The 12,038-nt window shown below is 43.2% G+C and overlaps 1 protein-coding gene across 2 annotated transcripts in view; it reads left to right on the top strand.

Moving 5' to 3' along the window:
* Positions 1–11,384, top strand: part of XRN2 (5'-3' exoribonuclease 2) — a gene marked incomplete at its 5' end in the record, with an annotated part of 44,416 nt that extends 33,032 nt beyond the window's left edge. The window contains 3 exons of one of the 2 annotated variants that reach the window (XM_079550798.1): positions 2,573–2,633; positions 7,328–7,469; positions 11,134–11,384. In XM_079550798.1, the coding sequence (XP_079406924.1) occupies positions 2,573–2,633; positions 7,328–7,469; positions 11,134–11,196 (266 nt within the window). In that variant the 3' untranslated portion in view covers positions 11,197–11,384. Of the gene's footprint in view, positions 1–2,572; positions 2,634–7,288; positions 7,470–11,133 lie in introns of both variants that reach the window. The other variant, XM_079550797.1, reaches the window with a different exon arrangement.
* Between the last annotated feature and the right edge of the window lie 654 nt (positions 11,385–12,038).

The following is a 12,038-nucleotide window of genomic DNA, read 5'->3' as shown; positions in this document are numbered from 1 at the left end:
AACACAAAGTATCTGATTTATGACTTCCATTGCAGTCAGTAAACTTGTCGATTAGCTGCGTTTGAAAAGTGATTTTGATTAGTGCAATCAGTAAACAGAAAATCTCGTCTTTGATTGCCACACTGATTAGATAAATTGTTACTTGAGGAGCTGCTGAGGAAGGCGGTTTATTTGGCCTTATAGCTCTAGGAAATGCCTCTGTTTTGAAGACTAAATAAAATATTAATTGTCGTTTCTCTTCCAGTTCTGTCGCTTTTTGAAGTGTAATTTACTGTTCCAAGCTTTTTCCCCTTCAAAGACTGTTCCCTGCCAGAGCCATACAAATGAACAGTAATAAGGAGGCTTTACATGTGTTTATGGTGATTTCATTAAACTCTTTGCAGCTCTAGGGGACTGTTAGATAAAGATGTGCTTACAGCAGGGTAGTGGGGCCTCTTTCAGGTGGAAAAGAAGCAGTTAAGTATGAAATAAAATTTTAACTAGCCCTTATGCAGGGATCTGTGTGAATAGGAAACGCCATGCCAGGGCAAGACTGGGGTCGTCTTACTGGAAGTTTGTCTTCCAGCAAGCAGCAAGAGAACTGAGCTGCCTCCTCCCATTTCTGTGGTGACTGATACATTGCAGTGTGACTAAGGCATCTGTGCAAAAGAAACTATAGCTTGAAAACTACACGGTTTATCAGGGTATGTGGATCTGTAGGTCTCCTAAACCTGAGCTGTGCTAGAGCCCAAACCCAGCAGTCATCCTGGTGGCTGCGCATAAGGAACTAGATGTGCTAGCTACAGGTGGAGGATTTCTAATTGCAAACATGTTAGCAGAGCTCAGTTCTGCTGTATCGCACGCTTTTCTGCAGTGCTAGTATTATTAGGGCTTGGAAATTATCAGAAATGAAAAGTCTTGCTGGGATATTTTAGTTTGAAATGAGGGACGCTCTTGGACTGTAACAAATTTATGGTTATGTGTAACAAGATCTTAGCTCGAATTTAAAAATAAAAACCTGTAATGGCTTCATTTCAGATGAGGGCTGTAGCTTAATTTCTCTCTTTCTCTCTCTCTCACACACACACACACACAGGCTCAAAGCCAGCACTACGATTCTGGGGTTTTCTTGTATTGCACTGTTTTTTCTGTTGAATAGCAAACATTGTCACTAAAGCATCGTGTTTGCCCAGCCTGCTTATGCATGTGAAAACCCTTGCAATTCTGATAGGCTTAATCAGTGTAAGTGTGTCATACCTCCATCTTTTTGGTCCTTGTGGTGCGTTAGGTATGAGATAACCACTTCTGCCTGATTATGAGCATCAGGTGGTAACAACATGCACCTGTGTATGTATGTATACAGAAATACAGTATATTTACATATAAAATATAGGTACCACTGAGCAGGTGTCTGTGTTCCTGGGCCCGGGGGGGATTAGCTGTGGCTAGAGGTGGCCAGATACAAACGACGGAGCTGCTGGGCATCACGATTGATTTCCACTGACCCAAGTGTGTGTTATCTTCAGTAAGGCCTGCCCACACTGTGTGCTGAGCTCTCAAGTGCTGCCATGAAAGCTTTCTGTTCAGGTCAGGCCATTAAAGCACGCAGACAATCCAGCCAGAGTTAGGAGAGAGGCACAGATCTCCCTCTATCTATTTCTCCTCATTTCTTTCAAACGATTGCAGGGCTTTAGTGTACTTGAATATTAGTGGTTTAACAGGGTTTTACTGTTCCATCATAGCATATCCATTAGTCAGCTTCTGGAACCAGCTGTTAAAATTAGGTCACACTTAAACACCATTGAAAAGAATCAAAGGTGTCACTGAAACTGAAGCTTTTGGTTGCTACACAATTTGAGTGTTGTGACCTGACCGCGGAGCTATTGATGAGCTGTTTCTTTCATCATGTTTACTGACCAGTTTATTTGGAAGAACAACAACCATTTAATTGCGTGTCCTGTTAAAGCAATGTTGTTACTGCTACGTCTTTGTAAAGAGGTGGTTTGGGTAGAAGACACAATTGAGAAGTGGGTGGTCCTCTTCATTCCAGTTGCTTATAACTGCAGGGCTGTGTCTTTGGCCAAAAGATTTAATTCAATCTAATTATGTGATCTGAGAGATCGTTAATAGATTTAATTAATAGACTTGTAAATGTCTTAAATATCTCATCTACACGCACTTCCAAGATGTCAAAATCTTAAGTTTGGATTTATTTCTATTTATGTTAATGCAGAGTTCTTTCATGTAATGTAGTGACAGACACAACTGTGGGAAACATTCGAGTCTTCAGTTTTAGAGCAACAGACTTGGTTTTGCATTTTGAAATGCTAAGACACCTGGGAAGTGTTCAAGCAGCAACTGATTAAAATAAATTCCTGTAACTTGATGCTTATTTTAAAAGGTTGCCTTTTATTAGCATTGAGCTCGTCGTGGACCAACGTAAAGGAAATCCATCAAAACCAGCAGTGGTAACCAAAGAAGAATTAGTGATGTGTATTTTGTGGTCTATCTAGTTTAAGAACGAATGATGCAGGATAGAAATCAGAGCTTCTTGTAAGTATATTTACTCTTAACTTCTTGTTTTGCCCTATAGATCTTAGACCTCAGGAGTCTTGGCGAGGCCCTACGCCCTTATTTCAGCAAGCACCACAAAGGTAAGGCAGGTGGCACTGATGTTTTGTAAAGCGTGGTTAAAAGCACGTGCTTGTTTCTGTTTGGCTTTCACAGCATTCTTACCTCTTTGTTTTGAACTCCGTTGTTTAAATTTGTTCACGTCATGTTGGCTTTTTTTAAGTTAATTAATGTCCATGATTTATTTATATTTTGTGAGCACACTGTGCGGCGTTCATCCTTTAAAAGGTTTGAGTACTTTGTATTAAAAAAGGAAGGCAAAAACACTTTCCATTAAAAACTCAGACTTCAAAATTAACTTTACTGTTGGTGCTTTGGTACCGTTCTTGGTTCTTTGGCCTTTATCTTATTGAAGCTTTTGAGATACTATGAAATTGAACACAGAGAGCTTAAAACTGCATTAGATTTTGGACAGGCTAAACAAATTTCTTTTTAGGAGGGCTGTGGAGCTTAATGAGGCATAACTAATGGTGTTCCACTTTTATCATTTCTGTGCCGCAACCAGAGCATTAGTACAGACCAGCCATTGATTCTTGCTACAAACCTCTTGAAGTCCTAATCAGCTTCTTTGGTACAAGTTTTTCAGGCCTGACAAGCCTATTGTAGGGCAGTGTCACTGTAGGTCAGTAGTTATTAGTTGCCACTGAAAACAGTTTCTTTAACTACTTAAGACTGAACTGAATTAAATGCAGAAGGGACTCAGAGGAGGATTATGGAATCCGCAGTGCAATAAGTGCCATCGAATAGAAGGAATGTGACATGGTTTGATAATAAGGGATGTCTTGCATGCGTTCTCTCATTGATAGGTTGTATGCCCTTAAGTCAGGCAGACTTCACAAACTTCAGCATACCTGTGAAAGCCATGAATAATTACCTTTGTTTATATTTATGGAGGAAGGGGGCTGTAGGGAAGGTCCTTGAAGTTTCTGCTCCTATTAGGCAGAAGTTTTTTTTCCCTATGTATTTATTTGCAAATGTTAACCATTGAAAGTATCAGCTTGGGTAGAATTTACTGAGCTCTCTGCAATCATGCTTTCCATGGCAACCGTTTTGATCCCTGTGGAAGTTCAGCTCCCTTGTCCTGCGTCGTGTCAATGGGAAATATTGCATTATAATTGAATGTCACATTACAAACTTTAATATCACTTTGTCTGTGAGAGTTGCTGTTCCCGCACCTTAATTGAATGCAGTCTGCATTGTGTCCTTTTGTGAAATATTGCCACGCATCTGTAACTTGTAATTATTTTTTTTACACCGCTGTGCTTTTGTCATTGGGTCCTTTATTTTTGGAAAGTGAAAGGGTTTCTCAATTCACATATAAATAATTCCTTTCAGGCAGAAATTGTTTTGTTTCACACTTGAAAGGCGTCTTCTCACATAACTGTCATAATGGACTGTTTCTGTTTAGACTCCTATCATAGGATTGCTGCATGTGACTCTTGCTAATACCCTTAGAAGCAAGCACACACTCTCCAGATGCACCATTTTTTGCAGATGAATGGTGCTGCTTGGAAGATGTAATTCTTGCTTTTCTGGCTGTTCTCTTTACAAGACTTTCCCCTTCCTGTTTTGTATTTCGTTTGATGGTGCAAATCACAGACTTGCCAATTGTAGAACTGAAGACAAGTAATTCTGCTGTGGTTTTGGAACACATATTTGATTAGGAAAGAGGAGGGTGTTCAAAGAGATGCTTTGGGCAACGGTCAAACCTATTGAACTGATCACCTTCTCCCCAAGAGCTTTTCAGCTTCCCAGTTAATTCCTGGTAAGAAGCCAGGCCAGCAGCAAGCTATGGGTGCTGCAAAGCTGCTGCTGCATGTGCTGCTGGGGCTGTTCCTGCGTGCTGCTGCTGCTTCAGGTGCTCCAACAGCAAAAGCTGCAAAGAATTTCTGCTCTCTGCCCCTTCGACTCCCAGGAAGAAAGCAGCAGAGGGAGAGGCCAGCCCCTGCTCCAGCCTTTTCAGATGAAGTGGGTTGGCAGGAGGCTACGATATCCTTGATCAAGCAAAGGATAAGCAAGGAGCCTGTCCCTGACAGTAAAGCTTTGAGCCTTTGTGCTGTTTCTGGGATAGAGTAGTGCAGCTGGTGCTAAACTGGCTCTTGTTTCATAGGCCTGTGGGAGGGGGTGGAAATCAGTAGTGCAAAGCTTTTTCCTCATAATCCAGATGATCTCGTGTCCAGCATAAGATTTCTTCTTTTTACATAAAGCTTCCTGACACGGTGTGTTAGCTATTCAATACACAGATGTGTTACTTTAATTCTGAGTCAGCACAACTCTGGGCACTGCAGTTGAGTAACTGCCAATGGGAATTCGTGTGATATTCCAAATAGCACACGGTTTTTGTAACCCCTGGGGAACAGCTTTGCTATCTCTGCCCTTAGGTTGCTTAAATCACCCATTAATGCAGTCATTGGAGGAGCATGAAGTCGATTGCCACAAACCATATAGGTTGCTGAGTTGTTTAGCAGATGATGATCTAAGAAGTTGTTTGATTAAAAATAGTAAATAGCTCGGTGAATTAAGAGCAGCAGAAAAGGTTTGAACTGTTTTTGTAGCTTGGAGATCGAATATGCACTACAGCATATCTTCTCCTACCAGGTTCATCCCTGGGTTTATTCTCTGGGCAGCCTGATCTGCTGGTTGGTGACCCTGCACATAGCAGGGGGTTGAAACTAGATGAGCATTGTTGGTCCTTTTCAACCCAGGCCATTCTGTGATCCCCTGGAATACGTGATAGTTACAACTGATTATTATCAGCTTCACACCTTAAGAGGGATTCAAAACCGAGATGCTGTATGTCCTGATAACAAACAGCGCTTTATAAAAACGGGGCATTTAAACTCTATGCAAAATGCGTATTAATGTCAGATGAAATTTGCTTTGAACTTTCCCGTTCCAAGTATATGACACAACTTTTGACCTGTAATCCTCAGGGCTGAGGGTATTTCTCGCAAGGATGTTGGCAAAGCTGTAGAAACTGAATGGTTGATGAGCTCCAGATCTGGGGTTATGTGGGTAATCCAATGGATTTTTCCATAAGGCAGAACAGTATGTTCTTCCTGAAGAGCCTGCTGTCTTCTAGGAACAATAACAAGATGAAGTTAGTATTCAAAACCCTTAATCAAAAGGAACATCCTTGGTACAATACTGATTTTGAGTGTTTAGTTTACGAAGTACAATGTGCTATTAACTCAGGAGATGATATTGCTCTTCCTACTGAATACTTCAGGTAACACTGTGCATTTTCTAGGCATCTCTGAAGCTAAAAATAAAGCTGCCTATTGCCATTTAGCTTTTAGTACATTCCTTGCACATAGTGTTTACCTGTTGCATATTTATCAGATGAGACCAGCCAATGTATAAATAGGTATTATTTGTTTCATTTTGGGAGATGATAGGAGTTTCTATGCCAAATCAAACTTTGCCTCTGCTCCAGTAGGTGAAATTGTTTCCCAGTTGTCCTGGCATTGCTTCCCCACTTACTCGAGCAGTGTGTGCCTCCCATGGTAGAGCTCTGCTCCCATCAGAGCATCCTCCTATTGGGGACAGCTTCTTTCCTGACATCACACCACCTCCTTAAGCTGTGTGTATTTGACAGTGTGTATCAGATTGAGTCCCTGCATCAGGTTGTTTGGCCAAAGCCAAAGTCCCACCAATGTACTCCAGCAAACGTAGGGGCAGACTCTTGGAAGATGTGCACAGTAACTCAGTTAAGGAGTGCAGAAGGTAAATGTGAAATGTGGTACTTGTGCTCACTGTGCTCCTATTTCTGTCTCTGTGCTTAACTGGCTGTCTTGAATGCGGGTCATAAAAGATTAGCTGTCTCAGCTAGCCAATATTTTCTCATTACAACAACATACTGCAGTGCAAAACGTAACTGCTATGACTTCTGTGAGCAGTTGTACCCTTACCAGTGTTCAGCTCTGAAGACTATATCATGGCTGTATCATTTTTCTAAATATTTTTAATCAAACAATGATTGGATGTATTATACCTGTTGCTTTATAATTGTAATGTTAGAATAGGTACTTGAAGGCAATTAAAACATTTCTTGCTGTTAGTAATCTAGGATGGCAAACTGGGTTATAATGGATGTTGAATTTGCGTTCCCATATAAACTGTACACCAAATGTCAGTCAGTCCATGCCAATTAGTGCTTATGTTGCTAGGTCACCGTGGTCAATTGAAAACGGCATCAATAGAACTTGAAAAGGTTTCTTCCCGATCAGACCTTCTGACATATTGAGCAGAATAATGGATGGGAAAAAGCAGCCAAGGCCCCTACCCTAGATTCAGAATACTCACAGTAAGAATTCATTTGCAACCTGCAATTAACAAGAAAGAATGGACTCCCAGAAAGAGCCTGGACATTTAGAAAAGAAAGCCTCATTCTCCCGTATTGCACATGTTTACTCTTTGGACGGTGCGTTACGTTCAGCTAGCTTGGTGAGGTCTGGGTTTTAATCGATGGTCAGGATTGCTGCAGATGAACTGGCAAATTTGCTCCTAGAATAAAAGCTGGGCAGAATCCTTTCGAGGAATATTTTGGACTATCTGGTTTGTGAAGTCTGAGCGGTGGCAGCGTGTGGCTTTCAAGCGTGGGGAAAGAAGCAGTGAGCAAATGTGAGGCAAATGGTAGCACGTATCAAACAAGAGCACAGCAACGTGCATTTTGTAGCACAGAACTCCTGAGGTCACGCTTTCTTCTCCATTCCAGAACTGCTGGGGCCGCCCCGCTGCTCGCCTGGAACCGCATGCTGCCAGCCCAAAGTCAGTACCCACCGGGCCAGTACCAGGGGCTGGGTGGGCCCATGAACTACCCACAGAGACCTGAGGATCGGATGGACCGGGGGAGGCAGGTATGGAAATGCTGTGTGCACCTCTTCTCAGTGTGTGGCTGCAGGGTGGCCCTTCCTCTGCCGCGTGTGGTCCGATGGCTGTGCCACCAGTGCAAGCACCGACAAATAAGCCTCCCTACCCTGTCCAGCCCCTCTGTGTGTGCTTGTGGCACGAGGCCCACACCATCACTGCGTTTCATTAAAACCAGATCAAGCGTCTTACCAAGTCACACGCCTCTTGCAGCTTGAGAAAATAGGATCTGAAGGCAAGTATTTCAATCAGAGCCTTCCCCTTCTGTAAGGGAACATAAGAAATCTACATGCTTTGGAGATGGAAGGATGTCTCCCTGCTGTGTGTTTAAACTGTAGGTTCTTACAACTTGACTTTTTTTTTTTTTGCCCCCTCAAATGCTTACTGGCTGAATCTATTTAAATGTCAGACTCTAGTAGTCAGAGTAAGAAGCATCTGTGAATGTACACCTGGAAATAAGTTTGGCTAAATGAAAGCAAGCAAACGTGGTAGGAGAACATCCGAAATTGGAGGTGGTTTTTATCATCAGATTATGAAAATGCAACAGAACAGAAAGGCCTGAAAGCAGCAGGTTGTTTTGCTTATGTGCTATTTTTGTGTTTGTATTCCCAGTAAAAACTTAGTCTGCATATTCTCTTAAGCTACGAACTTGGGCGTTTGCAGTGCTATTCACTAGTTTAAAATACTTTTCAGATGTTTGTATTAAGCTTCATGGTCTGGTACTGTTTTTGTGAATTGGAATTGTTGCTCAGTTGTGGGAAGGCTACTGGCCAGTAATGGGGAAAGAGGAAAAAAAGGTACTCAGCTGCTCAGTAACTATTTCCCAGCCCTTTAATATGGCAAACAAGGCACAAACCGTTTGAAATTTGCCTTCTAGTGGGACCTGCTTCTTCCCTACCTCTTTCAAATGTACTCCAGTCAAGTCACACTTGGATATATGCTCTTAGTTTTCCTTGTGACCATTCCAGCCTGCAAGCATTTGTTGCACAGTATGACACAGAGTCCAATTTGATGTTTGATTTCTAGGGCTGTTCCCTTTATGCTTCCAGTAGTGATTTTCTCTTAGGTCTGAACTCTGTCCTGCAGTGTGTTGGATAACATCCTAGTCTCCTTTGCTTACGCAGCAGGAGCTGCAAGCACAATCCATTTAATACATAATGTACTTGAAAGTCTTACATTTTTTGCCACTTCTGGTTCTTTGTCCACTTCATATTTTTCTTTTCTATTCCGACTGGGAGACTCAGGTAGCAGAATCCATCGCAACCACTTTGCACTGTGACATCGTTAGCTCTGAGTTTTCTAAAGCAGTTAATACAATAAAGACACGTACTGTCAAATCCAGTTTGTAACAGAAGAGCCTTTGGCCTTTGCTGGGGAAGCTTTTTGCAGAATGCCATGTGCTTCTGTCGCTGGTTCAGCTTGTCAGGACCGGAGCCCAGCAGAAACAGCCTGAGAGCCACTAATACTGTTCTCAGCATTGTCCCTGGGCTGCAGGATTACATCTTGCTGCTGAAAAGATCTATAGCCAACAAGCAGCCTGCCCCACTGCTCCCAACTCTTCAACTCGTGTTTGGCTGAACCCTTGTTAGCAGCGGTGAGATCTCCCTTCTTTGCACACCTCCCCCCATCTCCTACCCTGAAGCATTTTTAGTGCAGAGGAGGCTTTTAAGACTGGAGGAAGAACTGTCTCCAGCTCATTCAGCTGTAGTGTTTAGTATTGCAGCAGGAAATGAGGAAAAGAGAGGCAAGTATACCATGCACTCTGGCTTTGAGTATGCAGAGGAGGTGTGGCCAGTGCTAATCCTTCCAGCACAGGCTTGACTGTAAGCAAAATTAGGCAGCATCTTCATCACATTAGCCTTGCTGGGGAAATGGTGTCCAGGAGCTGAATGCTGCATTTTTGTGAAAGGAGTCAGTGCTTCAATTAGTTTATTCCCCACCTTGAGTCTTTGTGAATAACAGTTACTGCTAAGCAGCACAGAAGCGGACAGGAATTGTTTCAGAGTAGGGTGGGATGGGGGTCAGTGCCTGTTTGGAAGGTTGAAACTGAGATCTCGGAGCACTGTGGGCACCTATGTGTGCAGTGATAAACAACTCTGCAGCTCTCTACAGCTGCTTGCTGCCCCAGTGGTGAAACAGGAGGCAGGATGGCAGCCATGCCTTTCAGTTTGGGGTTTGTTTTTTTTTTTTTTTACATTATTTTTGAATGAACTTTCAGATGTAATTATTTCCTTGGGGCTGATGGCAATGAAGTAAAATTAGCCTCTACCTGAAAAGGTTTAGGATGCGAAACCAGTAATTGAATCTAGCATTGCTGCTTGCACATCTCAAAGCTTTAAAGCCCTGAAAAGGGATTCAAGTGGAAGCGGTGACACAGAGCAGCATAAATAATCATCTTCGGTCCCTTTCACCTCTGAATTCTTTTTTTACAGCATCCAGAACATGGCGTGAAGAGGTTAATAAACACGCTGCTGCAAAGTGCTTACAAAATTAATGCAACTGCCACGGATAGGGGCTGCTATGGGGTGGTGCACATTCCCTGTGCCTCGGAGCTGGCACAGAGAAATAAAGCGTGAATGTGGTCGTGGAGCTGCTTGACATCCTGATTTCAGGCCTTACTAATACGTAACTGAACGTCCAGATAAATGCCTTGTGTAGCTGTTAAGAGCCCTCCTGAACCATGCCTGGGCACACAGACAGAGCTTTCTGCTCTTTGTGCGACTGGAAGGATTTCTCAGGGGTTGCAGGCAACTCAGCTGGTTTAATTGTTGGGGTTTTGCATTGACTGCGATTAAAAACAAACCCCAGATCTTCCTTAAAACAGCACATTCTGCACATCTCTCTTCAGATCCCGCCTAAAAAACAGGGTGTAAATGTTTTCTGTTCAAATCTATTTGCTTGCCTGCCACAAACACGTGGAGCGAAGCCCTCTGCCTTTTCAGTTCCAGCAGCTATCTCCGTTCCCGGGTAAAGATGGTTTTTCTCTTTTAAAGAACAAAACGAAGCCTCTTCATCAGCCCTTGGTCCCCCTTCCCTCCCCCAGGAAAAGCCAACAAAAACCCCACGGCTGCCAACAGAATGAACTTTGTGGGCTCTGCAGCGCATCAGGATTTTAAATCGTTTGAAATGCTTCAAGGACGCTTTAACCTTTTTTTATCTTTTTTTTTTTTTTTTTTTTTTTCCCAGCAGCTTTTTTTTTTTTTTTCTTTCCTTACGTCCTGTATAGAAGGCTTGATCTCAAAGACAGAAATGCCTTAATTTGTGCTGAGCCTCAGCGTGAGATTTTGGGATGCTTCGCCTGGTATTAAAAGCACACAAGTGCTGAAAAACGCTTCTGTAACAAAACCAAACGGTTTTCATTTTTGGTTTTCAGTTGTCCCTCAGTACCAACAGCTGACTCTCTTTAGCTTCAGCTCGCATACGGCTCAAGCAGAAAAGGAGCCATTTATTGAGCAGCATTGCTTCTGCTGGGGCACGGATGCTGTGTGGATCTGCCCTCCTTGAGCGGAGGCTGTGCTGAGCGCGGCTGCGGCGCAGTGCCTTTCTGTGCTGAGGATGCATTGTTTCATTGCTGTAGGGGCGCCTGGAGCCCCGCTAACTTGTTTGCTGTGCTGTTAATCCAAAAAATAAATGCTTGCTTTTGTTTGTTTGTAGGCATACGGCCCCGGGAGGCCCTACCTGCTGCCCCCACCCTCGGGAAGATACAGCTGGAATTAGCTCTGCTCTCCCAAGCCCACAAAACGTCCGGGTTTCGGTTTTGTTTTTATTAACCGGGGGAGGGAGGGGGAAGAAATGAAATTGTTCAGCAACCTCCCTGTAGATTTTAAAACTCTGCTTGTTTTACATGTGTACATTTCTTACCGAACCCATTATGTTTTGCCGCTGCGAACCACGAGTTCACCCCGATCTGCAAAGCCGTGAGCCGAGGTGGGAGAGCTGTTTTGTCCTCATGGCATCCCCAAGCTGTGCCGCGCAGCGCCTGTCAATGTGAGCTGCAGCCACCCTCTACTTCACACACAAGAGCCTGAAAACAGACACGGAGTTGTAAAGAATGCATAGAAATCAGATTTGATGAACTCAGCGAGGACGCAGCGGGCAGCACGCAGCGCACCGGGGTTAAGGACGTGTCCAGCAGTGCTGCTCTGATGCTTCTTTGGATTTCTTATAGAGGAAAGCAGGAGATTTTTGGACTCTGAAGCAGAACGTTTCCACTTCTACAGCTTGTTGCCTGTTTTTTGACTTGGTTTTTGTAACACGAACAAGCACGGAAGCCGCACCAGTCTGTTTTGATATATAATTTAAAATAGCTGCCCTGTATGGAGTTTCCATTCATTTTTAGTACTCTTTCTAGGGGTTTTCCATGTGAGTGTACCAAATCAGTAAATATTTTTATTTGCTTTATAAAGTGGCTTTTGAAATTTGGAGCGCTACCCCGTGCTTTATTTCTCCCCTTTGTATTTCTGTATGCACACAGTGGATATTCCTTACTGCAGCACTAGTTCCACGCAGCCTCTACCCTAACATTTCAAAGCTTTGTTTAACCAAAACCTGAGCCTGTT

This window comes from Tetrao urogallus (genome assembly GCF_951394365.1).
Source record: "Tetrao urogallus genome assembly, chromosome: 2".
In the NCBI taxonomy this organism is placed as follows: Eukaryota; Metazoa; Chordata; class Aves; order Galliformes; family Phasianidae; genus Tetrao; species Tetrao urogallus.
Note: the sequence above shows the minus strand (reverse complement) of the source record. Positions and strands in the feature narration are given on the sequence as shown.